The sequence below is a fragment of the Dasypus novemcinctus genome, chromosome 18 (genome assembly GCF_030445035.2).
Source record: "Dasypus novemcinctus isolate mDasNov1 chromosome 18, mDasNov1.1.hap2, whole genome shotgun sequence".
Classification (NCBI taxonomy): Eukaryota; Metazoa; Chordata; class Mammalia; order Cingulata; family Dasypodidae; genus Dasypus; species Dasypus novemcinctus.
Genome location: NC_080690.1, coordinates 23,606,149 through 23,633,147, shown reverse-complemented (window position 1 = coordinate 23,633,147; position 26,999 = coordinate 23,606,149). Strand labels below are relative to the sequence as shown.

At 42.2% G+C, this 26,999-nt stretch overlaps 1 protein-coding gene across 1 annotated transcript in view; it reads right to left on the bottom strand.

Annotated features, from left to right (window-relative positions):
* CMTM4 (CKLF like MARVEL transmembrane domain containing 4) overlaps positions 1-26,999 on the bottom strand; it is a 109,779-nt gene that overhangs the window by 46,216 nt on the left and 36,564 nt on the right. The window contains exon 2 of the mRNA XM_058279893.2: positions 3,716-3,892. Coding sequence (XP_058135876.1) covers positions 3,716-3,892 — 177 coding nt within the window. The remainder of the gene's footprint in view (positions 1-3,715; positions 3,893-26,999) is intronic.

Here is a 26,999-nt window from a genome sequence, read left to right as displayed (position 1 = left end):
ACCCCAGTCTAGGCCCACAGAGTATGTCGTCCCACACTCCCATATTCTGTGCCCAGACAGCACTTACTCATCTTTCAAGGCCTAGCTGGAACTGACATTTTTCTCTCACCTTTCCCCAACTGACCCACTCCAGGCCTCCTGCCCAGGCCTCATTACCACTTGGTGTTTTCCTTGGCCTCAAACAAAACAAGATGACAGAGTGCACACATACTTGAGAGCAGCTTGCATCTACCTGTTCTGTACTTTTCATCTCCAAACTAGCACAAAGTAGGTGCTTAATAAATGTTTACCAAATTGACTGCAGATGAAACATTTGTAAACATGTTTAGCCCAGGGCTGTCACTGCAATCCTGCTTGGTTCCCAAACCACTGGGCTCTGTGGTTGGCTCTAGTCTCACCTCTCCATGCTGATAAAACAAAGTTTAAGACGACTTGGGATACACAGTTTACTGGCTTGTGCTCAAATGGCCCAGATATCAAAAGGGCAATCATGGGAAGCAGATTTGGCTCAAATGATAGGGCATCTGCCTACCATATGGGAGGCTCAGGGTTCAAACGCAGGGCCTCTTGACCCATGTGGTGAGCTGGCCCACACACAGTGCTGATGCGTGCGAGGAGTGCTGTGTCATGCAGGGGTATCCCCCACATAGGGGAGCCCCACACACAAAGAGTGCACCCCCACGAGAAGAGCCGCCCCATGCGAAAAAAGTGCACCCTGCCAGAAGTGGTGCCGCACACACAGAGAGCTGCAGCAGCAAGATGATGCAACAAAAAGAGACACAGATTCCCAGTGCTGCTGACAAGAATGCAAGCAGACACAGAACACACAGCGAATGGACAGAGAGAGCAGACAACGGGGAGGGGAAGGGAAGAGAAATTTTAAAAATAAATCTTTAAAAAAAGGGGGGGGCCAATCATATCATTGATAACAGTGGCAGTTACTATTTGTGGAGTTCTTACTGTGCCAATCATTTTACTTCCTCAACGAACCCTAACCTGATTATGATCCAATGTACCTATAAAGCAGGACTTGTTAATACCATCTTACTTTTATACATGAGGAAGCTGAGCCCCAGAAAGGATGAGTCAAGGTGAAGCATTAAGGACTCAGTAAATGGCCCCCTCTGGGTGGCTTCACTGCTGTCAACCCACTCAACCACCCAGTCTGGGCCCTTGTGAGGGTTAGGCTAATGTGTCAACTCAGCCAGGTAATTGTGCCCAGTTGTTTGGTCAAGAAAGCACTAGGCTAACTGTAATACAAGGACATTTATGGACTTTAGTCACCAGTGACTTTACTGCATAGAGAGCTGATTATATCTACATCTATCAGGGAGATTGCCATCAGCAATGAGTGATGTTTTATCCAATCAGTTGAATGCCTTAAAAGGGGAAGTGATTTCTGCATTCAAGAAAATTTCCCAGTTCGTTTTTAGACAGCCAATGTCTCTGGAAACTCATCAAGGACCTTCATCAGAGCCCCAGGTTTGCAGCCTGCCCATGAAACCTGGAGAGCAGATACCGCTAAAATGTGTTGTGGGATGATGACTGCTGAGTAACCTGAGGGGTCAGGAACATGGAGGTCCTCAGTGACGCCAAATGTTTAGCTGGGGAGATTTGTACAGTTCTCTCTCTCTCTCTCTCTCTCTCTCTCTCCCCCCTTCTCCCCCCTCTACCCCCCCACTCCGGTTGTCTGTTCTGTGTCTATTTGCTGCGTCGTCTTTTCCGCTTCTGTTGTTGTCAATGGCACGGGAATCTGTGTTTCTTTTTGTTGCATCATCTTGCTGTGTCAGCTCTCCGTGTGGGCGGCGCATTTTGAGGCAGGCTGCACTTTCTTTCACGCTGAGCGTCTCTCCTTATGGGGCGCACTCCTTGCGCGTGGGGTTCCCCTACGCGAGCGACACCCCTGGGTGGCATGGCACTCCTTGCATGCATCAGCACTGCACATGGGCCAGCTCCACAATGGGTCAGGGAGGCCCGGGGTTTGAACCGCGGACCTCCCATGTGGTAGACGGACGGCCTAACTACTGGGCCAAGTCCGCTGCCTGTACAGTTCTCTTAAGGTATCTGATTAATCCCCTTGAAATTTGTCTATCCCGCTATCAATTTGGATGACAATTCTATAAGCATTTTCTTATGGATAACATAAACTTTATCTTGAAAATAGTTGTGATATTAAACTTGTCACATAAACGTGGGCTAAATGTTTCCAATAATTTGGGGTTTTAAAGCTTGAATTTAAAATTCCATCACATTTTTTGCAGCTTTCAATGTTGAGCCAAACCAAGCGAACTTTTCAACTGACAGCCACATTTCCAGTTCAGCAATTCTCCTTTCCTTTTTCCTCCTAAAAAATTTTGAGCCAATTAGGACAACACAGCAGAGCATTCTGCCAAGAGGGCCTTTCCAAGGAAAGACTTGGGAGCAGCCCTGCCAGGGACTCCCACAGCACCAGGGTACAAACTCTCCAGGCACCTACAAGCACCCAGGACCTGATGAAGAGCCCTGCTGTGAGCGTCCTGCCCCTCTCAGCAGCAGTATTGCCTGCAGGGTGCCCCTCCCACAAGCAAGGAGGGAGCTGGCTGGCTGTTCTCTAAGAAGTCTCCGTGATTCCCTTAGAGTTCTTACACTTGCTTACTTGCAAAAAAAACTATCAAGAAAACCAAGTGATATTAACTTCCTTCCTTATTCAGCATAATAAAGACAGGTAATGCAGCCCATTATAAAGAGCCTGAGGGTGACCAGCCCTGAGCTTCCCTGCTGACTGGAGGGAGGGTAGAAGTGTCAAACAGAGATAAGAAACCAAACAATGGAGACACTTTCTGATCAAACCACTGCACCTTTCTAGTCCTCCCAGTTGCTTTGCATTTAACAATATTTCTAGAGGCCTTTCTATGCAGGCTTTGCAAGTTACTGACATTTTCATTCATATTTTCATTTCTTCTGGAATTGATTTTGTAAATGGCTTGTGTCCAGTCTGAAAAACATGTAATGTATTAATTCCATTTTCTGTTTCACATATTCTGCAAGTATCAATATTATCAATCTTCTTAGATGATCACAAAATTGAAATGACATCTTTGAAAGGGTCTAAAGAATTTGGTTATGATGTTTCTACCATTAGTTAGATTCAATTTATTTTGCCATTTTATTTGACCCAGTAAAGAAGTTCAAACTTTTACAGTTGAGTTACAATGGAATATTTAAATATCAAAACGAACTCGAGGGAAGCGGACTTGGCCCAGTGGTTAGGGCGTCCATCTACCACATGGGAGGTCCACAGTTCAAACCCTGGGCCGCCTTGACCCATGTGGAGCTGGCCCACATGCAGCACTGATGCACGCAAGGAGTGCTCTGCCACACAGAGGTGTCCCCGCGTGGCGGAGTCCCATGTGCAAGGAGTGTGCCCCGTAAGGAGAGCCGCCCAGCGTGAAAGAAAGTGCAGCCTGCCCAAGAATGGCGCCGCACACATGGAGAGCTGACACAACAAGATGACGCAACAAAAAGAAACAGATTCCCGTGCCGCTGACTACAACAGAAGTGGACAAAGAAGAACACGCAGCAAATAGATGCAGAGAACAGACAACCGGGGGAGAGGGGGGAATTAAATAAATAAATAAATCTTAAAAAAAAAAAAAGAACTCGAACTAAATAGTTCCCTTAGCGACAAGTAACTTTCAATCTTTTTGCAGTCAAGAGAGTGGTAACTTGTACTCACCGTCAGGTTCCAGTTGATCTGGGGGATCCTCATGTGCAGGTTGAGACTGAACATAATTAGCAAAACTCCAGTCACCACAAATGCACTACAGCTCACAAACTCAAAAAAGTAGAGGCCTTCACACGGGGAACACTCCATAATGGTCTCTATGCAGATGAACGCAATCAGGGCCAAAATCTAGGAAGAAAATCAGAAACACACATGTATGTGTAAGTTTGGTACACATGGGCAGACATATGTACCTGCCACTGAACAAGTTAGTCACAAAGCCTTCCTCTGGGGACAGCAGTGGAACTGTCAGAAATATGACCTGCTTCAATTCTTACATAAGAGCAAGTGTAGGGGCCTTACTGAAAGGAGCAGGTTCTCAAGGTAAACAACTGAGGCTCTACCAAGGTACACTGAGGGCAATCGAGTGCCATGCGCCCACTGGGTGTAATGTAAGTACCTGGCCACTGTTAGAGGCAGAAAAGGACAAGGACGGGCTCTGCCATGTTTTTAGTTCTCCTTCTAGTAAGCAGACATTGCCTATGCACATTTCTTATTTTCAATGTCTGCCACAATTATGCCAAAGATTGCAAGAACAGAAGCCTAATCATGGCCATTTTATTCCAATGAAAATACCATCTCCAACTACTGTGATGGCTCATGCTGAGGTCACACAGGTTAACTGGGACCCCTGGTGGCTTTAAAAGAATGCTTCGTATGATTCTCCTCCCTCCAATGAGTGAAGACTTTTATAAGCATATCACTAGAATGATCACAAGAAGATGGACTGGTAGTTTATAAAAACATTAAAAAGTTGACCAATAATTGCTTTCTTTCTGAAGGATCAAAGTAACATTCTCATAATATGTCTCAAAGATCAGAGACCATAAAGTCAAACAGACATTGATAGAAATTACCAAGTGAACTTTTTTTTTTAAGATTTATTTTTTATTTATTTCTCTCCCTTCCCCTCCCAGTTGTTTGCTCTCTGTGTCCATTCGCTGTATGTTTTTCTGTGACCGCTTCTAGTCTTATCAGCAGCACCAGGAATCTGTGTTTCTTTTTGTTGCATCATCTTGTGTCAGCTCTCCATGTGTGCGGCGCCATTCTTGGGCAGGCTGCACTTTCTTTTGTACTGGGCGGCTCTCTTTACAGGGCACACTCCTTGCACGTGGGGCTCCCCTACGTGGGGGACACCCCTGTGTGGCACAACATTCCTTGTGCACATCGGCACTGCGCATGGACCAATTCCACACCGGTCAAGGAGGCCTGGGGTTTGAACCACAGACCTGCATGTGATAGGCGGATGCCCTATCCATTGTGCCAAGTCCACTTCCCCCAAGTGAACTTTTAAAGGTAGATTTCAGGAGAAGGAGGAGACCCAAATGCCAAGTAACTGGCCTGTGATCAAGGAGAGGTCAGGTGGCCTGGAGCATCCATAACCAGATAAGCCAGGGGTTCCTGGCCTCTACTCCACATGGCTCACACACAGCCCACCAAGTGCCAAGCCTGAGCTGGCTCTTCCTGGCAGCCCACACCTTGCCTGATCTAAGCTGTCCTCTAGAGCCAGCAACATCAGCATCGCAGGGAACTCATCAAACACAGAATCTCTGCCTCACCTCTTACACCTACAGAATCAGAATCATCATATTGACCAGATCGCCAAAGTATTAAAGTGTGAGAGGCACGCAAGGCATGAGCTATTCTGCGGGCTCTTGTGTGCCTACCAAAGTCTTACATCTATTTCAATGCTCTCCTCAAGGCCACCTCTTCCTGGATGCCTTCCCTGATTGTGCTCCTCCCCAACAAGCATATTTGATTCTCACTGTCAGGAAAACTTGCTCATCTGTGACTGCATTCTACTCGTTTTCATACTTACCCTTCTGCATCTCTTTGCCTCCGGAACTTTCTGATGTCAGGCTCCAGTCCATCTCTTACTCCCTAGGCACCAAGCATAGTAACTTGCACACAGCCAGCACACACGGGCTCACGGAGCACTAAAAAGCCCCTGTTTACAATTCCTGGCATACTTTTCAATGTTTCCACATGAAAGGATGGTGGTTTTGCTTTTTCCGCTGCCAATGCTTCTAGCAGAAATTCTAAAGAACACATTTCCTTACAATATACAGCCTTTTCACATTTCTACTATAATTAAACACAGGTATGGGTCTGAAAGCACACATTTCGTGCTTTTCCAAATGGCTCTCCTATAATTTTCTACAGAACTATAGACCTTAATTCTCCATCTGAATTACTTGCCTAATTTGCAATCAATTCACAAAAGAAATAGGTCATATAAGGGAAACTCCTAAACGTTTTCGTTCTCTTTTTTTTTTCACCCCTGTAATCGGATCTAGTAATCTTGGGTAAGAAATAACACACTGTACTGACGAGTTACAAATGCTTCTGGTATGCAACTTCAACCATACTTATGTGGGAAGGTAACAAATACACACAAATATTAAGATAAAAATGTTTTTTAAAATAGGCAAATTTAAGATGCTATTCTATGTAGACACAAGGAAAAAGACAAAAATCCCTGCGTTCTAATTCACATTCTAATGAAGGGGAAGCTTTTACAAATTACACATAAAATACAGTGTATTAGATGTTGACAACTACAAAAGAGAAAATTTAAAGCAGGGTAGGAGAACGAAATGTAACCAGGATGGGGGTGCTTGAGATTTTAGACAGAGCGGCCATGAAAGGGCTTACTGGGAAAGTGCCATCTGAGAAAGAGCTGAAGCAGTAGGGGAATGGTGAGAAACGCATTCTAAGCAAAGCGAAGCGCAAACGGCAGGCAGGCAGTTGCCTAGCCTATTGAGGGCCAGCAGGGAGAACTCTGTGGCTGGGCAGGGTGTATGCTGGGGATGAGGTCAGCAATCCAGGGGGCAGGCTGCACAGGGCCTGTGGGTAGAGGAAGGACTGTGGCTATCACTAAGTGCAGTGGAAGAACTCGGGAGAGGCACCAACTGATTTGGGATATTAAAAGGGCAACCCAGTTGAGAACAGACTTCAGTGGGGACAAGTGGAGAAGCTGGGAGAAGAGTGAGGAGACCTCTGCAACAATCCAGGCAAGAGGTGATGGTGGCAGGACCAGGGTGGTAGCAGCATGGAAGGTGAGAAGCACTGGGTCCTGAATGCATTGTTTTTTGCACTTTTTAAAAAATGTATTGAAGTATATCACTCATACTTAAACATAAACAAAAAGTGTATAGTAAGAGCTGTGAACTTACAAGACAAACATATATAACATCATACAGGACTCTCATAACGCACCCTACTACCAATACCTTGCATTGTTGTTAAACATTTTTAACTAATGATTAAAGAGCATTGTCAAAATATTACTACTAATCAAAGTATTTTCCCCCAACCCACCCTATTATTATCTTTATATCATTTATATATGAACATACATAAAAAATAAGTGCATAGAAAAATTGTGAACTTACAAAGCAAATATGCATAACATCATACAGGGGTCCCATACATACATCACCCCTCCACCAACACCTTGCATTGTCATGAGAAGTTTGTTACAAATCATGAAAGAATATTGTGAAAATCTTACTAATGATAGTCCTTATCTTACATTTCATGTATTTCCCCCCAACCTACCCTATTAATTTTTAAATATATTTTTATGACAGAAGTTGTAAACTTATAAAACAATCATGTGCATGTGCAGAATTCCCAAACACCCCTCTATCAATACCACACTGTGGTTGAACATTTGTTACAGGTAAGATCATATCATCTGATTGTTACCACATCAGAGTGTACATTTGGCTCACATTTTCCATACTGCCCCATTATCAACACCGTACATCTTTGGCATAGATGCAAGAATATTACATTTTTACTGCTAACCACAGTCCATAGGTCACTCCAGTTGTATTTTTCCCATGCTTCTCCACATTCCCATCACCCTGCAGTAGTGATATACATTTGCTCTAACTCACAAAGAGCACAATTGCATCTGTACCATCAACCACAATTCTCATCCACCTCTTGGTTTACTGTGCTGTTCAGTTCCTAGATTATTCTCTAGCATTCTGTCAATTGGCATTCACATACCTAGACTACCATTTTCAGCCACAACCCCATTTAAAAACTAGCTGTTACTTACTATTTGTTACCATCCACTCAATACATTTCCACACTTTTACAGTAAAGCTAATTAAAACTTTTACATACATTAAACATCAGTAATCCACCTCAGTCCTCCTCTGATATCCTTTAAGAATGCACCACCTACCACTAGGGCTTGAAGATATTTTCCTACAATTTCTTCTAGAAGCTTTATGGTTCTTCCTTTAATTTTCAGGTTTTTGATCCACTTTGAGTTAATTTTTGGATAAGGTGTAAGATAAGGGTCCTTTTTCCTTCTCTTGGTTATGGATATCCAGTTCTTTTAGCACCATTTATTCAATGGACTGTTCTGCCCAAGCTATGTGGGTTTGACAGGCTAGTCAAAAATCATTTGACCATACATGTGAGGGGCTGTTTCTGAACCATCAATTTGGTTCCATTTGTCTATATGTCTGTCTTTACGCCAATATCATACTGTTTTTTTTAAAAAAAGATTTATTTATTTATCGCCCCCCCTCCCCCCCGTTGTCTGTTCTCTGTGTCTATCTGCTGCATCTTCTTTGTCCGCTTCTGTTGTTGTCAGAGGCACAGGAATCTGTGTTTCTTTTTGTTGCATCATCTTGTTGTGTCAGCTCTCCATGTGGGTGGCGCCATTCTTAGGCAGGCTGCACTTTCTTTCGACACCCCTGAGTGTCACGGCACTCCTTGTGCGCATCAGCACTACGCATGGGCCAGCTCCACATGGGTCAAGGAGGCCTGGGGTTTGAACCTCGGACCTCCCATGTGGTAGACGGACTCCCTAACCACTGGGCCAAGTCCGCTTCCCACCACGCTGTTTTTATCACTATTGCTAGATAATATGATTTAAAGTCTGGAGACGAGGGTTTGCTTTTCCTTTTTAAGATGTTTCTGCCTATTCAGCTCCTACCTTTCCAAATAAATTTGATAATCGTGTTTTCAATTTTTTTTAATGCTGATGGAATTTTTATTGGGGTTGCATTGAATCTGTATATCAATTTGAGTAGAATTGACATCTTGTGATATTCAGGCTTCCAACCCATGAGCACGGAATGTTCTTCCAGTTATTTAGGCCTTTTATATTTCTTTTAACACTGAGCTGCAGTTTTCTGAATACAACTGCTTTATATTATTGGTTAAGTTTATTCCTATTTGAATTTTGTCTGTCATATTTTATTTTCACCACTTTTGACACTTTTAGTTACTTTTATTGATAATCTTCATTTCTAGACTGTCTTCCAGGCCTCTCTCTCCTGTCTTTTCTTTTCAGGTTCTAGCACACCCTTTAGTATTTCCTGAAAATCTGGTCTCTCTCTCTCTTTTTTTAAAGATTTATTTATTTATTTAATTACCCCCCTCCCCCAGTTGTCTGTTTTCTGTGTCTATTTGCTGCGTCTTGTTTCTTTGTCCGCTTCTGTTGTCGTCAGTGGCACAGGAAGTGTGGGCAGCGCCATTCCTGGGCAGGCTGCACTTTCTTTCGTGCTGGGCGGCTCTCCTTACGGGTGCACTCCTTGTGCGTGGGGCTCCCCTACGCGGGGGACACCCGTGTGGCGCGGCACTCCTTGTGCGCATCAGCACTGCACATGGGCCAGCTCCACATGGGTCAAGGAGGCCCGGGGTTTGAACCGCGGACCTCCCATGTGGTAGACGGACGCCCTAACCACTGGGCCAAGTCCGTTTCCCAAATCTGGTCTCTTGCTTAGAAATTCTCTCAGTTTCTGTTTATCTGTGAATATTCTAATCTCACCCTCATTTTTGAAAGACAATCTTGCCAGATATAAGATTCTTGACTGGAAGTTTTTCTCGTTGTATCTTAACTATATCAAACCACTGTCTTTTTTTTTTTTTTTAAGATTTTTAATTTATTTCTCTCCCCTTCCCCCCCAGTTGTCTGCTCTCTGTGTCCATTTGCTGTGTGTTCTTCTGTGACCACTTCTACCCTTATCAGCAGCACTGGGAATCTGTGTTTCTTTTTGTTGCGTCATCTTGTTGTTGTGTCAGCTCTCTGTGTGCGCGGCGCCATTTTTGGGCAGGCTGCACTTTCTTTCGTGCTGGGCGGCTCTCCTTACAGGGTGCACTCCTTGTGCATGGGGCTCCCCTACATGGGGGACACCCCTGCATGGCACGGCACTCCTTGAGCGCATCAGCACTGAGCATGGGTCAGCTCCACACAGGTCAAGGAGGCCCAGGGTTTGAACCGCGGACCTCCCACATGGTAGGTGGATGCCCTATCCATTGGGCCAAGTCCCTTCCCACCACTGTTTTCTTACCTCCATGGTTTCTGATGAGAAATCAGCACTTAATCTTACTGGGTATCCCTTATATGTTATGCATTGCTTTTCTCTTGTTGTTCTCAGAATTCTCTTTGTCTTTGGCATTTGACATTCTGAAGAGTATGTATCTCAGTGTTGGTCTATTTGGATTTTTTTAGATGGGAGAGGTTGTGCTTCTTGGACATGGATATCTACGTCCTTCAATAGGGTTGGGAAATTTTCTACCATCATTTCTTCAAATATTCCTTCTGCCCCTTTTCCCTTATATATTCTCCTTCTGGGACACCCATGACACACATGTTTGCATGCCTTTTGCTATCATTTAGTTCCCTGCAACGCTGTTCATTTTTTTCCATTCTTTTCATCTGTTCTTTTGTATGTTCACTTTCAGAGGCCATGTCTTTAAGCTCACCAATCCTTTCTTCTGCCTCCTCAAATATGCTATTACAAGATTCCAATGTTTTAAAATTCATTGATTGTACTTTTCATTCCCATAAGATCTGCTATTTTTCTATGTATGCTTTCTTCTTTGTGTTGATCCAGTGTCTTCTTAATATCCTCAATCTCTTTAGCCATCTCATTGAATTTATTAAGGAAATTTGTTTGAACATCGATGATTAGCTGTCTCAACTCCTTTATGTCATCTGGAGGCTTATCTTGTTCCTTTAACTGGGCCATAGGTTCCTGTGTCTTGGAGAGGTCTATAATTTTTTGTTTGTGTCTTGGCATCTGGATTACTACAGTATTTATTCTGGGTGCAGTTTTTCTCTTTAGTTTAGGGTGTCCTGCCCTTTCTCCCTTGCTGGTTGTACAGGAGGAGCCAAAGATGTAGTTGGTGCTATAAGCTGTGGAGCCTCCAGCTGCCCTCATTGCCCCAGGGACCAATGAAGCTGCTCCCAACTTTCTCCTTTGCCAGGGGTAGGGACAGAGTCATAGCTGTGTGGAATAATCCAAGTCGTGCAGGCCTAGACTGATGAAGCTTCTCACCCCTTTCTCCCCTGCCTGGGCAAGGATGGAGCTGTAGGTGTGGGCAGCAATCTATGCAGTGTAGGTCCAAGATGACCGCAGTTGCCCCAGTAGACTTCTGATTATTCAGTCTATGCCAGCCAAAGGAACCTGCAGTTACCTGGATAGGCTGGTGCAGGGCCCGCCAGCCACCTCCCTGCAAGAGGTGGAGCTGAAGCCTACCTTAGGCCTTCAGGCCAATCTGGGTGAAAGAAACCAGTTCCTACCATCACTGTGATTTTCAGTCAGTCTGGCTTCCCTTCATGCTGGGGGCAAAGTCAAAATGGTGATCACTGGCCTCTTTCCAACTTGGACAGATTCACACCGTAGCTGTTCCTAGGGTTATACCTTAGCCAGCTCAGTCTACTAATCACTAACTGAAATTGCTGGCCAACCATGTCCTCCTTCTGTTTTTGGGAAATGGAGCTTCCAATTCCAGCCACAGAATAGCTCCTGTGGCAGCTTGTGCTGCCAAAGTAGGATAATTACTGGCCTCCACAGCGTGGCCAGTAATTTCCCGGAGAGGCTGGCACAGGTCCCTGCAGCTTCCTCCCTGCCAGAGGTGGGGTTGGGGCTTGGGCTAGAGCTGCAATGTGATCTGGATGGAAAGAAGCCAGTCCCTACCAGCACTGTGATTTTCAGTCCACCCCGCTTCCCCTTGTACCAGGCGTGGTGTTAAGATAGCTGCTACTGGCTCTTCCTGACTTGGACAGGTTCAAACTTTAGCTGTTCTCAGGATTATACTTTAGCCGGCTGAATTTACTCATCAGTAGCTGAAGCTGGTGCCCAATTGTCTCTTCCTCCCCCATTTTTGGCAAGTGGAGCTTTCAATTCCAGCCATGGAACAGCTCCTGAGGCAGCTTGTGCCTCCAGTGGAGGACGGGTACCGGCCTCCATGGTGTGGAGAAGTGCTCTACTGAAGAATCTTCTCTGCAGATGGGAAGTCTCCTTCTTCCATTCCTTCAAGGATGTTGCAGTATACTCTTCTGGCCTCCTGAAGCCCCCAAACAGGTGCTCCAGCTAGCTCAGACAGCTCTGGGTGTTTACTAACTGCCCTGTAGCAGGAGCTGACTCTAAGCGCTACTCCACCGCCATCTTGCTGGTTGTCTGATTTGGGTCCTGGATGCATTTTGATGGTGGAGCCAACATAGTTTGCTGAAAGATGACTGGGTACAGGGTGTGAGAGGAAGAAGGGAGTCAAGTCTCAGCAGCTGGAAGAATGGAGGTACCAATAACAGTTGGGGAAAAAACTGCAGGAGGAGCAGGTTTGAGGTGATGAGTGTCAGGAGCACGGTTTGGGACAAGCTAAGTTGTAAATGCTTATTAGGCTTCAAGTTGAGTTGGTTATTGGATATATGGGTGCTGAGTTTGGGGGAGAGGAATGGGATGGAGGTACAATTGGGAGTCTTTAGCGCTTGGATACAAATACAGAAAGAAGAGGACTAGGGGTTGAGCCTGGGACACCCCAACATGATTGTGATTTATTTAAAGAGCCAGCTAACTTTTATTTAAACCTTTAAAATAATTTTTTATGACAAGTTGTAGATTTACAGGAAACTCATGCAGAAAATACAGAGTTCCCACATCACAACCCTTCCCTTCCTGTTATTAACACTTTCCAGTAGTGTGATACCTTTGCTAAAATTGAGGAAAGAAAATTATTATTGTACTAGTAATTATAGTCCATTGTTTACATTAGGGTTGACTGTGTTGTACAAGCCCTATGTTGTTTTAGTTTTAAATTTTCTTTAAATAAGTCATTGTTATAACATTATATGATAATTAATACTAATAAGTATCTATAACTAATTGATTACCTATAAATCAAGCACCATATAGGCACTTTTCATTCTTTATCATTTAATCCCCACAAGAATCCTATGAGGTAGACATTAACCCCATTTTACAGATAAGGAAATTGAGGCCTGGTGACTTACATAGCCAGCAAGAAGCTGCCACCAGGATTCAATAGTCAAGATTTGATACTCAGTCTCGAGCCTCTCATTAAAGACTGTGTTCTTGCTTCCTCACTATACTATTTTTCTATCAGTTCCTCATCAATAAAACAATATTTCCCTTCTTTGTATATCTCACACAGTCATAACGTTCAAAATCAACACAAAAGTGTATGGGCTCCATAAATGATAAAGCACTATATGTAAAATAAGGAAATAAGAAAAGACATTATTTTGTAATCTATATTTATATAGCTTTTTAACCACAAAATATTCATTATACATTTTGTTTTCTAGCCTACTTTTTCCACTAAATAGCATATCCACAGGCATTTCCAAGTAAATATCTATCATTTTAATGATTGTATTGTATTCATATACAGAGATACATGAATATATACACATCTACACACATACCATAATTTAATCAATCCTTTATTTGTGGGTAGTTAGATGGTTTCTAATATTCTGCCATTATTAAGTGAAGCACCTTTTTAATCTGCCTTTTGGCACAACAAAACTTCAAAATTTTCTTCCAGCACAGTGAAAGCTAACATTTGCTGCTGAAGTAAAACCCACCTACTAAACAACAAGAGGGAAAAAGAAGGATAAAGTTATACTGGAAGCCAACAATGAAAAGGCAACTAAAGAGTCAAAAGCAACCGAACTAAAAACAATTTTGCAGCTGACAAATGTCAAACGTAAAATTGCACAGAGATGTTCAAGAAGATAATATAAACAAGGAATATTTGCTCATCAGGACATCAGAGGTGCCCTCTGAGAGAACCTTTTTCATATGGTACCTACCAAATGACATAGAATATTTTCACAGTTGATACATAAATTAATATTAAAAGCTTGTCAGATTTCCATAACTGTGGCTAGTTGTGATTGGCAACTTCAACTAAAAAGCAGTGTCTAGGAAGCGTGCAGGGAGAAAGGGAGAAGGGGAAGGTTGGTTGAAGAAGTTAATATAATACTTCTTAAATTTTCATGAAAACTCATGTTATCATTGATGGGAATGCAAACTGGTAAGCCCTTTCTGGAAGGCTATGGTAATCAACAGTACCATTCTCCAATATCTAGTTCTTTTCCTTTGAGGTACAAGGTTCGGTTAAAGATGAGTGTGTGAAATTTTCCAGCAAGAGATATAGTTTCAAAAAGATGAAGCTTATGCTTCAGAGTCCCTGACTTGCATAGGCTCCTTGCAAGGCACTGGAAGGCATATTAGCACTATGTTCACATGGTCATGTTTTTGTAAAATATACAAAAGTAAACTATTTTAACTGCAATCAGTTAAGACCACTATCTCTTTCTACTTCAGTGTCCTCTCCATTACACTTCTCCTTGTGCCAGGTGGTGATGGAACTGCCAGAGGCATTTTTGGGATTCTGCTAATTGGAAGTTGAGTGAAGGACATATCAAGTTTGGGTTTAGCCATTACTTTCAAGTATAGTTAAATTACTGTAGCCTTTCCAGAACAGGCATGGTTTTCAGATTTACTGCCACTATCCCAGCTGACGAGCTGACTCAAAGGAACAAGCCCACAAGTTCACTATGTAACTGTGCCCTACAATGCTCAATGACACGTATAAATGTGAGTAGTGGAGGAAAAACACGGTTTGAAACTTAGGGAGCCAGAAACTAGTCTGTTGAAAATTCTCCAATCCTCAAATGTAAAAAACAACTAAGTAGATAATTTTGTTCTCATCAGTACCTAAATGGAAGTTGTACCCTATCAGGAATGTACTTGATAATGCTGCACATGCGATTATAAATGCCCAATACATTTTCTCCTTTTATGATGTGCAACACACGAAATAGAATTTATCAGAATTCTAGAGTTTGTAGGGTACAAACAAACCTTTAGCGGTAATACAAACAGCAAGTACATATGTTTGGGAGGTTGCATTTTCATGTATCCCAATGGATCATATCACATCTTAGTGTACCTGGCAAATCTTGAGCTGACAAAGTATGCAGTTGCAAATGAAATGGAACACAAAACTGCCTCCAATGCGTTAAAACAGCCTGATGTAACAAGTGTTCCAGTGACAAACCCCTACACATATTCATCAATAAGTCAATGTGTGTAGTATAAGAGTATATTGATTTTATAATGATGTTGCTCAAAACAATGTAGTGGCAATTTAAAACTGCACATGAATTGTTCTTGTGTAAACCTAAATTTTAGAATGATTCTGATACTTTTCCAGAATCACCTATCATACCTGGAGTTCAAATATGTTAGGAAGGATCTATTTTAATGGAGGCCCAAAACAAAAACAGAAAATGCTTTTTAAATTTATGATTTAGTGCTTCTCATTCTAAATAAATATTCACTATTGTACCTAGTTATTTTTAATTTAGAATCTATTTCCTTAAAGTGGGCTAAATTTCCAAATTTGTGTGATTTCCAAAATTGTGTGAGCCCCAAGCACCTCAAAAACTGGATCTATGGGAAACGGACTTTGGCCCAGTGGTTAGGGCGTCCGTCTACCATATGGGAGGTCCGCGGTTCAAACCCCGGGCCTCCTTGACCCGTGTGGAGCTGGCCATGCGCAGCGCTGATGCGCGCAAGGAGTGCCTTGCCACACAAGGGTGTCCCCCGCGTGGGGGAGCCCCACGCACAAGGAGTGCGCCCGTGAGGAGAGCTGCCCAGCGTGAAAAGAAAGAGCAGCCTGCCCAGGAATGGTGCCGCCCACACTTCCCTGCCGCTGATGACAACAGAAGCGGACAAAGAAACAAGACGCAGCAAATAGACACCAAGAACAGACCACCAGGGGAGGGGGGAAAATTAAATAAATAAATAAATCTTTAAAAAAAAAAAAACAAAAACTGGATCTACTTCTGAGTCTGGGCAATAAAATGTGAGTGGATGAGGTAACTTACTCTGGCAGAAACCTTTAGGAATCATGAGTAATTTCACCTTGCTCCACTGTCCTCGCCATGTCCATGACCAGACCAGGATGGCTTCTTTAGCCTGGATCTCAGAGTAAGATTGATGAGGACCCGGCCCCCCACAGACCTAAGGTAAAAGTGTACCATGGGTGAGAAAGAAACCTTCCTTGTTTTAAGCCATTGAGATTTTAGAATTTTTTGTTACTACAGCATAATCTAGACCATCCAGATTAGGAAAGGGCACTTGGGGTAAAGCTGAATTTGCTCAAGAATGTCCTTGGTATCAAGCATATAACTAAATTTTATAGAGAGCATATGTTATCACCCCACACATACTTAAAGACATCAGACCAGCCTCTCAAGCTAAAGATACTGACTATGCTATTTCAACTCCTTCAAAACAAAGAAAACCATAAAATGTTCTGAATTTTTGCACCAAAATCTGGTAAGGACAGGAGAATAAGTAGACCAAATCACGCTTATGAATATAATTGCAAAATTGCTAAATAAAATATTAGCAAATAAAATCCAAGTTGGATATATTCCAATAGCAACAAATTAATGTACTTCACTATCTTAATATATCAGAGAATCATATGATCATCTTAATACACCCAAAAAAAGGCATTTAATAAACGTAATCCCCTATTTTTTATTTTAGAAAAATCCCTAGTAAGCCAGGAGCATAAGGAAACTTCCTTAAATTGATAACAATTAGATAAAATGAAGAACAAACATCATTCTTAACAGTAATAGTAGAGGAACATTCATTAAAACCAGGAACCAAACATGGATGAGTACTACAACTGTTATTTCAAGATGGGCTGAAGACTTTAATCAATTCAATCAGATTAAAAAAGAAGAAATATGAGTTATAAGTATTTAGATACAGAGGAAATTGTCATTATGTGCTGATATAACCGTTTATCCAAAAAATTCAAGAAAACCAACTGAAATTAATAGAATTAATGAGAGTTTAGTAGGTAGCTGTATTCTTTTTATTTTTATTTTTTCTTCTTATTTTCTTTTAAATTTTATATTAAAAAAAATATGAGGTCCCCATATACTCCCCACCCCGCCCATGCCACCCCTCCCACATGGACAACCTCTTCCATCATTGTGGCACATCCACGGCACCCGGCAAATACATTCTGGATAACCGCTGCAGCACATGGACAGTGGTCCACATTGTAGCCCACACTTTCCCCCAGTCCACCCAGTGGGCCACGACAGGACACACAATGCCCAGTATCCATCCCTACAGTACCACCTAGGACAACTCCAAATCCTGAAAATGCCCCCACACCATATCTCTTCTTCCCTCTCCTGTAGGTAGCTGTATTCTAAATAAATACTTTAAAAAATGCTTTTCTACTCAAACATTCATGATTGTCAGAATAGATAAATTAAAATACACTATTGAAAATGAACCCACAACCATAGAAAAATATGGATAACCTCACAAACATAATAGTGTTTCTTTAGTGAAAACAGCCAGGCCTAAAATGTACATGCTTCAGAATTCCATTTGTATAAAGTATGCTGCTAGAAATCAAGACACTGGTTATTTCTAACTGGAAAGGAACATAAGGAGGTACTTCTGGGATACTGATATATCCTGTTTCTTGACACAGATTTTAATCACATAAATGTATTCACTTTGTGGAAATTCATCTAGCCGTAATGTACTTTTATGTACATAATTATACTTTCATATGTTTAAAATTGTTTTTCAATATACATACTGGAAACAACAGGGAATAAACTTCAAAAATGAACAACACCTCTATGAAGAATACTATACAAATTTTAAGTGTTTTGGAAACTATCTAAACCAAAGCCTGGGTCATGTTTCTGGATTGTGAAGGTACAATATTGTAAAGATATCAAGTATCTAAACTAATCAATAAAAGTAATAAAATCTTAATGGTCTTTTTGTTTTCTTTTGTTTGGAGTGGAGAGCAGAGGGAGTATTTGAAAATTGTATCCCAAAGTTTAAAAATAATAAGATTACCTAGGGAGTTTTTGTGTAAGCTAAATAATAAGAAAAGACATGCCTTACCAAAGACCAAAACGTACTGTGAAGTTACAATAGTGAAACAATCTAGGTCTGTCAAAAAACTAACCCCTACAGAAAAGTAGCAGTTCAAACCAGTTGGGGAAAAGATAAACCATTCAATAAACAGTTTGTTCAAGATACTATCAACGTAGAGATGGGGCGAGTTAGATTCCCTTCTTTATAACATTTACAAATATATATTCATTAAAAATATAAATAGAAAAATAAACATTTAAAGATATAAGAAAATAAAGGATAAGATCATGAATTTGAGGACTGGGAAAGCCTTCCTAAGCATCTCACAAGACAGAAAAGCCCAACAAATTTGGATACATTAAAAAAAACACACACACAAAAAACCTATATGGGGAAGCGGATTTGGTTCAACTGATAAAAGTGTCCACCTACCATATGGGATGTCCAGGGTTCAAACTCAGGGCCTCCTGACCCATATGGTGAGCTGGCCCACACACAGTGCTGATGTGCGCAAGGGATACCATGCTACACAGGGGTGTCCCCTGTGTAGGGGAGCCCCACGCGCAAGGAGTGTGCCCCATAAGAAAGGTGCCCAATATGAAAAAAGCACAGCCTGCCCAGGAGTGGCGCCACACACACGGAGAGCTGATGCAGCAAGACGACGCACAAAAAGAGACACAGATTCCCAGTGCCGCTGACAAGAATGCAAGTGGACACAGAAGAACACACAGCAAATGGACACAGAGAGCAGACAATGGGGGGGGGGAAGAAGGCGAGAGAAATAAATAAAAAATCTTAAAAAAAAACAACCTATATGTGGAAAAGATACTGTCAACAAAATTAAAAGACAAGTATTTAATAAGGGAAAAAATACAAAATTTTGATAACAAAAATATAATCGATATTAAAATTAGTTATTAACATTAATTAACATTAACAGATTAATAGCACTGTTAATCATAATAATTTAAAAGTTTAATAATAAAATTTATGATAAAAATCCTTGCAATATAAATAAAACTAAAAATCAATAAGGAAAAGACAACCCAAAAACATTGAAAAATAAATAAGACAAACACCAAAGGAATATAACTAACCAATAATCACAGTATAGATGCTCAGCTTTACTTCCAACAAAAGAGAGGCAAATTAAACTATACTGACTTATCATTTTTACCAACTAGATTCATTAAAAGTGCTGTGCCATACTGGTGAGAGGATGAGCAAACAGGCAATCTGACACACTGTGGTGAAGGTACAAGCTGGCATGGCATTCAAGCGCCATTTGGCAGTCCTTATAGAAATTGTAAACTTACATACTTTAGATCCTGAAATTCTATGACTATATCCCACAGGAAAAATTGCACAATTCATGCTCAATGCCATGTTGTCTGTCATATTAACAAGTGTCCAGCAGGAGAGCCATAGTTAAATGAACTATGGGGAAACAGATGTGGCTCAACCAATTGGGCTCCCGTCTACTATAGGAGGTCGAGGGTTCAATGCCCAGGGCCTCCTGGTGAGGGCAAGCTGGCCCACATGGAGTGTTAGCCCACGCAGAGAGCTGGCGCAGCAAGATAACCCAACAAGAGACACAGAGAAGAGAAAATAAGAAGATGTAGCAAAACAGGGAAATGAGGTGGTACAAGGAGTAATCACCTCTCTCCCACTCCGGAAAGTCCCAGGATCAGTTCCCAGAGCCGCCTAATGAGAATACAAGCAGACATGGAAGAACACACATGAATGGACACAGAGAGCAGACAACGGGGAGAATGGGGCAGGGAGGGAGAAAGAAATAAAAATAAATCTTAAAAAAAAAAAAAAAGAACTATGGTATATTTATATCCAGAAAGGATTCTGGACAGAGAAATGGATAAGAGTTTACGTGCTGACATGGAACAATGCCCAGGGGATACTCAGAAAAAGAACAAAATGCAGAAGAGTATGCATAAAATGACCCTTTGTGTTGAAGCACAAAAAATGTAGATATACACTTACATGCCCTGAGTTTGCATCAACCAGGTAAAAATGGATACCTCTATAGGTTAGGATTGGGTAGGGAGAAAATAATGAGGGAAATTTTCCCTTTTTTTATTTTAAATACCCTATAGTATTTGACTACATAAGAAATAAATGGGGCTAATGGGAATCCCCTACACTTTGTGTGTGTATTTATTATTTATTTTCCCCTCCTCCCTCAAGGCTTATTCGCTATCTGCTCTCTGTGTTCATTCGCAGCCAGCTCTTCTTGTGCTCTTGCTTGTCTCCCTTCTTTTGTTGCGTCACCTTTGCTGAGTGAGCTCTCCATGGTGTCTGTGGGCTAGCCGGCGCACTGCAGCGAGCGGGCGAGCCTGCTTTCACAAGGAGGCCCCGGGATGCGAACCAAGGGCCTCCCATATGGTAGCCAGGAGTTCATCTGATTGAGCCACAGCCCCTTCCCATCCCCTATACTTTTAAAGTAATATTTATGTAATCTAAGTATTAAAAAATATATATATTTATTCGCATGTGTATTCATTTATAATACATGTATATATTAGATGTATAACTATATGTGTAAATATAACTATATGTCTATGTAAATATATCACATGTAAGAATCTACAGTAAGACATGAATGATAATTCAACTATGTGGTAGGAATGTGGATAAGTTTTTTATTTATGTTTCCTTTATTTTCCAAAATTTCCACAATAAGCATGTGATTTTAATCAGAAAAAATTAAGTGTTCTTTGCATTAACATTTTTTTGAAACATTAAGGCTTACTATGAGTTAAATGTTATGATTTCTAAGAGCTCAACCCATTTCAGTTTTGAAACCACTAATGAGTATTTTTAAATGAAAAGCACTCTGAAAGTCCATGTTGGTCCCATCTCTTTATCAGAAGAGTTTATCATCTCTAAAGCCTCCTCTCTAGCACACAAACCTACTTCCTGGCTATTGCCCACAGCAAGCAGAGGGAATGGGCATAGAACAGTCTTAAGGCCAGCATACAATGCAGAGGCCAGTCTCACCTGCAAGCTAGTAGGATGGCAAGGACCCCCAGGAAGGAAGAGGGTTCTTAGTATCTTTAAAAACATCTTTGAAGATTAGACCAAATTCTAATCTCCCTTGATCATGAGTTTACCAAAGGATCTAATGAAGCCCAATTTAAGTTATACACTCATGCAAAAATCACATCAATTTTAAAAATACAATTTTTTTTAAAGATTTATTTTTTTATTTATTTCTCTCCCCTTCCCCACCGCCCCGCCCCCCAGTTGTCTGCTACCTGTGTCCATTTGCTGTGTGTTCTTCTGTGTCTGCTTGTAATCTTGTCAGTGGCACCTGGAATCTGTGTCTCGTTTTGTTGCATCATCTTGCCGCATCAGCTCTCCATGTGTGTGGTGCCATTCCTGGGCAGGCTGCACTTTTTTCACATGGGGTGGCTCTCCTTACGGGGTGCACTCCTTGCACGTCGGGCTCCCCTACATGGGGGACATCCCTGCGTGGCACCGCACTCCTTGTGCGCATCAGCACTGCGCATGGGCCAGCTCCACACGGATCAGGAGGCCCTGGGTTTGAACCTTGGACCTCCCATGTGGCAGATGGACACCCTATCCGGTGGGCCAAATCCACTTTCCTAAAAATGCAATTCTGAACAACACCCAGGAGTCTTGAAAATCACCAGATACTAAAATGACTATCCATTTAGCTTTTCACGAAGATGGTGCTGAAAGTGAAGAAAGAAGCCCCTGCCCCTCCCCAAACTGAAGGCAAAGCAAAGGGCAAGAAGGCAGTGCTGAAAGGCATCCACAGCTACAAAAAAAAAACCAAAAAACGGAAGATCCACACATCACCCGCCCAACTTCCAGCAGCCCAAGACCTTACATCTCCAACTTTCCTCAGAAGACCAGATCCAGGAGAAACAAGGTTGACCACCATACCACCATCAAGTTTCCCCTGACCACTGAGTCAGCTGTGAAGAAGGCTGAAGACAACAACACACTGTGTTCACTGTGGACGTCATGGTCAACAAGCACCAGATCAAACAGGCTTTGAAGAAGCTCCACATGATGAAGGCCATGGCCAAGGTCAGCACCCTGATCAGGCCTGAAGGAGAAAAGGCGTAGTATTTTTGACTGGTTCCTGACTATGATGCTTTGGATGTTGCCAACAAAATGGGGATCACTTAAACTGAGCCAAGCTGACTAATTCTAAACATAAATTTGTTTCACCATATTAAAAAAATGACTATCCATTTGAAGATGTCTACAACAATGTGAACCTTTAGTGGCTCCTATGTAATGTTAGCACATAGGCCTCCTGGCATACCACAGGTTAAAGACAAGAGCTGAAGTCACAGTAAGGACAGTAAGAATGCCACTTTCCCACACTTAACTCAGGTGACACCAGAGCCCCTCTTCGGGAAACATGTAGAATCATGTTTCAAAACAGTGTTACAAACACTGATAAACTAAATAAAAATTGAGTAAAATGAACTCCAGGTTTTGATAAATAAGGGCTTTTTAAAATTTCATACAGGCAGCACAATTATAGTCTGAAGAGCTGGTTTCTCAAAAGGGAATTTTTTGCCATGATATCCAGCAGGGTTTGAGAAGCAGCTGCTCCAACAGCCTCAGTCCCAGCCAAGACACCCTATGACACGCATAAAGACAAACAGTCAACCAGGTACCTGGGCTCAGTGCCCAGGGAGATGTCATGACAAGAAGTGCTGCTGGGATTTGAAAGAGGCGGGGGTCCCTGAGGGCTTGAACAGCAGTGGAAGGTTTTGGAAGACTTCCCAGAGAACTCAGGTGGTCTTAGAGGAAAAGCTGGAGAGGAAAGATTAATGTGAAAGGATGTGTCTAGTTTTCAAACTTCCTTGGTTAGGGGTGAAGTAGAGGGTAAGGTCAGAACTTAGTCCCTCACCAAAGTATCTGTTTTTATATTTATATTCCCAATAACAGTGGTTCTCAAACCTTTCTGACAAAAGAACAGAACACCTGTTAATGCTGTAGCAATTTGATATCACTGATGAATTCCAAAAAGAAATATTGGATTATGTTTGTAAACTGGTCTTTTCCTCTGGGCGTATTAGATTATATTGGATTCAGAGGTTTACTTGATTAAACAATGATTAAGGCTGTGATTGGGCCCCATCAGTAGGACGTTGCATCCCCACCCCGTTGGTGGGCGGGGACTTACAGAGAAACTGCGCCACAGAGAAGGAAAGTTGGAGTCTTGGGCTGGAGCCCAGGAAGTAAACACACAGAGAAGCTTGGTTGTGAGAAAAGAGAGGCAAGCCCCAGGAAGAGAGGAACCCAGGACACCTGAACACTGGCAGATGTTGGCAGCCATCTTGCTCTAACACATGGCAACAAACTTTGCTGAGGAAAGTAACATATGCTTTATGGCCTGCTAACTGTAAGCTTCCACCCCAAATAAATACCCTTTATGAAAACAACCAATTTCTGTATTTTGCATCAGCACCCCTTTGGCTGACTAATACATTAGGCTCCTGAACTAAAGTTACAGAGAGAATAGTTTAAGAGCCATCAGTCTGGTTTATACATTGGGAAAACATTTCTTCTGTGCTTTAAAACTTTTTTTTAGGTTTGACACCATTAATGCAATCTGACCTACCCAGTTTACAGAGAATCACCCCTACATTTACAGATGTAGGGGTGGTTATGGCCCCCAGGGCCACAAAGCTTTATGCTTTCTCATGCTGAGCCCCATGCTATTCCACCGTAACTATATCCCTAATCTTGGGATACTCGGAGCACATCAGCTTATTAACAGCTCTGAAAAACCTCACAGCAAAAACCTATTTACCTTTACTTGACCCAGTGATACTCAGAAACAGATTATGTCATGTGAGCACATAATTTTTTCCCCCAGCACACCTACTGACACTTTGCACAGCAGTGTTTGGAGGTAAATCATTTTGAGAAACACAAAAAGCATGTGCTGGTCAATACTCAACTTCGTCAGTTCAAGCACAATTTACAGAATAACAACACAACCCAATTACTTAGCAGGGTAGTAACTAGTAAGGATTCTGCTACCCCAGGAAGCTGAGTGATGACAACAGACACACACACAGAGTAGGGTCCAAAGTACCTTTAGAATCAGATGGCGCTCTAATGAACCCTAGCACATTAAAATTAAAATGGCCCTCCTCCCACTAATACTGAGAAAAACGTTTGAAAGATGAGAAATGGCTTTTGCTTAGCCACAATGATTCATCAGACAAGTTGTCAAAACACAGTTTCAGATGGAAGACCCCAAGGTGGGCAGAATCTAAGATTTAGAGAGGGCAGTAGAAGGGCAAGGCAGTGGAGCCAGCTCCATGCTTACCACCTTAGAGCAGATGCTAAGATGGGATCCTGGAGCCAAAGCTACAGAAGAGGTCATGAGGCCTTTTTCTACCATCTTTCTGAGTTCTGAGGCAAGAGGTTTTAAGCTGCTCTATATACAAGCTTGTTAAATGTGGCTCAAGTGATAGGGTTTCTGCCTACCATATGGGAGGACCTGGGTTCGATCCCTGGGGCTTCCCGGTGAAAAAGAAGAAGAGAAGACATGTCTGTGCTCACGCCAGTGCCTGTGTGGTGATTTGAGTTTCTGCACAGTGAGCCAGTGCCTGCGCAAGTGAAGTCATACAGCAAGATGATGACACAACAAAAGAAAGAAGAAGGGGAGAGTCAAGGTGAAGCACAGCAGAAGCTAGGAACTGAGGTGGCACAGCTGACAGGGAACTTCTCTCCACACCAGAGGTCCCCAGGATTGAGTCCCAGTGAACCCAGGAGGAGAAAAAATGAGAAGAGAAGACCAAAAAAGAGAAATAGATATAGAAGATCACACTGCAAATGGATACAGACAGCAAAACCAGCAGGGGGGGGAATAAAATAAATAATACATTTTTTAAAATTTAAAAATTAAAAACAACAACAACAACATAAGCTTCTGGGCCAGAAGCCAAGTTATATGATCTGCAGAGGCTCAAACAGCTTTGCATTGCCAGACACTTCAGACTATCAATGGCTTCGATTTAGGGAGAATACATAATGGAAGGATGGTATCAGGCCCTTTGCCTGGCACAATCCGCACATTATCTCTAATTTCCACACTTGCTCAGGAAGCAGGTAGCATCTTGGTGGCCCAGAAGCTTTGTCCAAGGCCTCAAGGCTAGAGCGATCTGAGCCTGTTGCCCTCCCTATACCTCATTCTCCTATACCAGTTGCCTAAGGTATAACCCATGCAGGGTCTAGGCCCTCCCTACACCCTTGACCATGGGAAAAATCACCACTGTATGATTTCTCTTCAAAGAACACAAAATGGGACCCATGGTAGCCAGTACCATGAGGGCCTCTGACAAAGCACACCCGTGATTACTCATTCTCAGAAAGATCTGGGTACAGTAACACTACAGTTTTTCTAAGAAAAATAATCCATGAGTTGTTCCCTCTCAAGGGAGGCCATCCCATGAGGAAGATAGATTTAAAATATTACCCTCCTCTCCCCTGAGACAATAAAGCAACCAGCAAATATTTTTTCTTTCCAAAACAAAGGAGCTAAATTCAGATGTAAATCATTTAAACTGAAAAAATTATTTAACCTACAATTAATGTTTGTGCATGTTATCTTTGGTTTCACGGTTTTTCTCCTGCTAGATAAACAGTGTCTGCAGGTACAAACTTGATAGTTGGCAAGAACTGAAAGAAAACTCTCCCTGGAAGGTCACAGATGGGCCCTCAGGAGCTACGACCACACAGGCTGGCAGGAAGGACTAATTAGTCAGTAGGATTAATTAAGCAAAGGAGCCAGAGGGCCCAGAGGAAAATAAACTTATTGTCAAGAAAGGGAAAGACGAAGACACAAAAGGGAGAGGTTGCCAAAGGCTCAGGTCTGTCAGAAGGAAAGGGAGAAGGCGGGTGCTGCCCTACCCCCACCCCCTGCAAGCAGCCGCCCTCAGGCTCTGCTGGGTTCCAACGCCTGAGGGCTTGGTTGTGAACCCAGGACAGAAAGGGTCAGGCTGTTATGGCACCAGGGCACTGTCGGCTTGTTTGGTGGTTGGCCAGTGTCACAAAGGCCTGCTCAACCAATACTCCTGACAGATTTTTCAAGCTGGGTTCTGCTGGGTAATAATGTTTGCCATTTTGGAATCTTAAAGCCAAAAAGCTAAAGTTGACATTAGGAGATTGCATTTCAATTTTTTTTGGCAAGACTCTCATCTCAAACAAAAATTATTCTACTTACAACCTAAGTGAGCTCTAGGGCACACATTAAACCCACAAGTTACTTGTCAATGATAGCTGGCCACAGTATATCAGTCTCAGACAAATTAAAATAGGCTTATTTTCGGAAATCCAACTACTCAGCATACAGAACACTGTTACCCAACAAACAAAATACAAAACATTCTCCTGTTTTAAAAAACCTTATTATGTGGTTTGATGATATAATTGCACATGATTTCAGAAAGCCACAGAACGGTCAGCATCTTTCCTGCCAAAAGAATGCCCGCAGAATTCTACTGCAAATGCCATCCTGCCCAAAAACCTAAATTTTCAGACTGTTTAAATTAGTAATGGAGCAAAAATAATGCACATGTAGAGGACACAGGAAACAAACTACCTTGAACCATATACATTTGAAGATGTTTATGCTCCTGGTATTAGGATTTTATTTCCCTCCTTCCTTTCTCATAGTCCTGCTGCTTCACGGATAAAGCTGAAATCCCAGAGAGTAGTATGACATCCTACTCAAAAGCAAAACCTTATCCCTTTCCCTCCTCCTCCTGCCTTAACTCATAACTGAACCTACTTACTCTTGGGCACACCATACCTCCCTAACATCTCTGACAAACTACCTTAAACTGAAGAGACACTAAGGCACGCTTTTCTCTTTGAATAAGAAACCAGCAGGGAAGTGGATTTGGCCCAAATGATAGAGCGGACCACATACCATATAGGTCTAGGGTTCAAACCTAGGGCCTCCTGACCCGTGTGGTGAGCTGACCCACACGCAG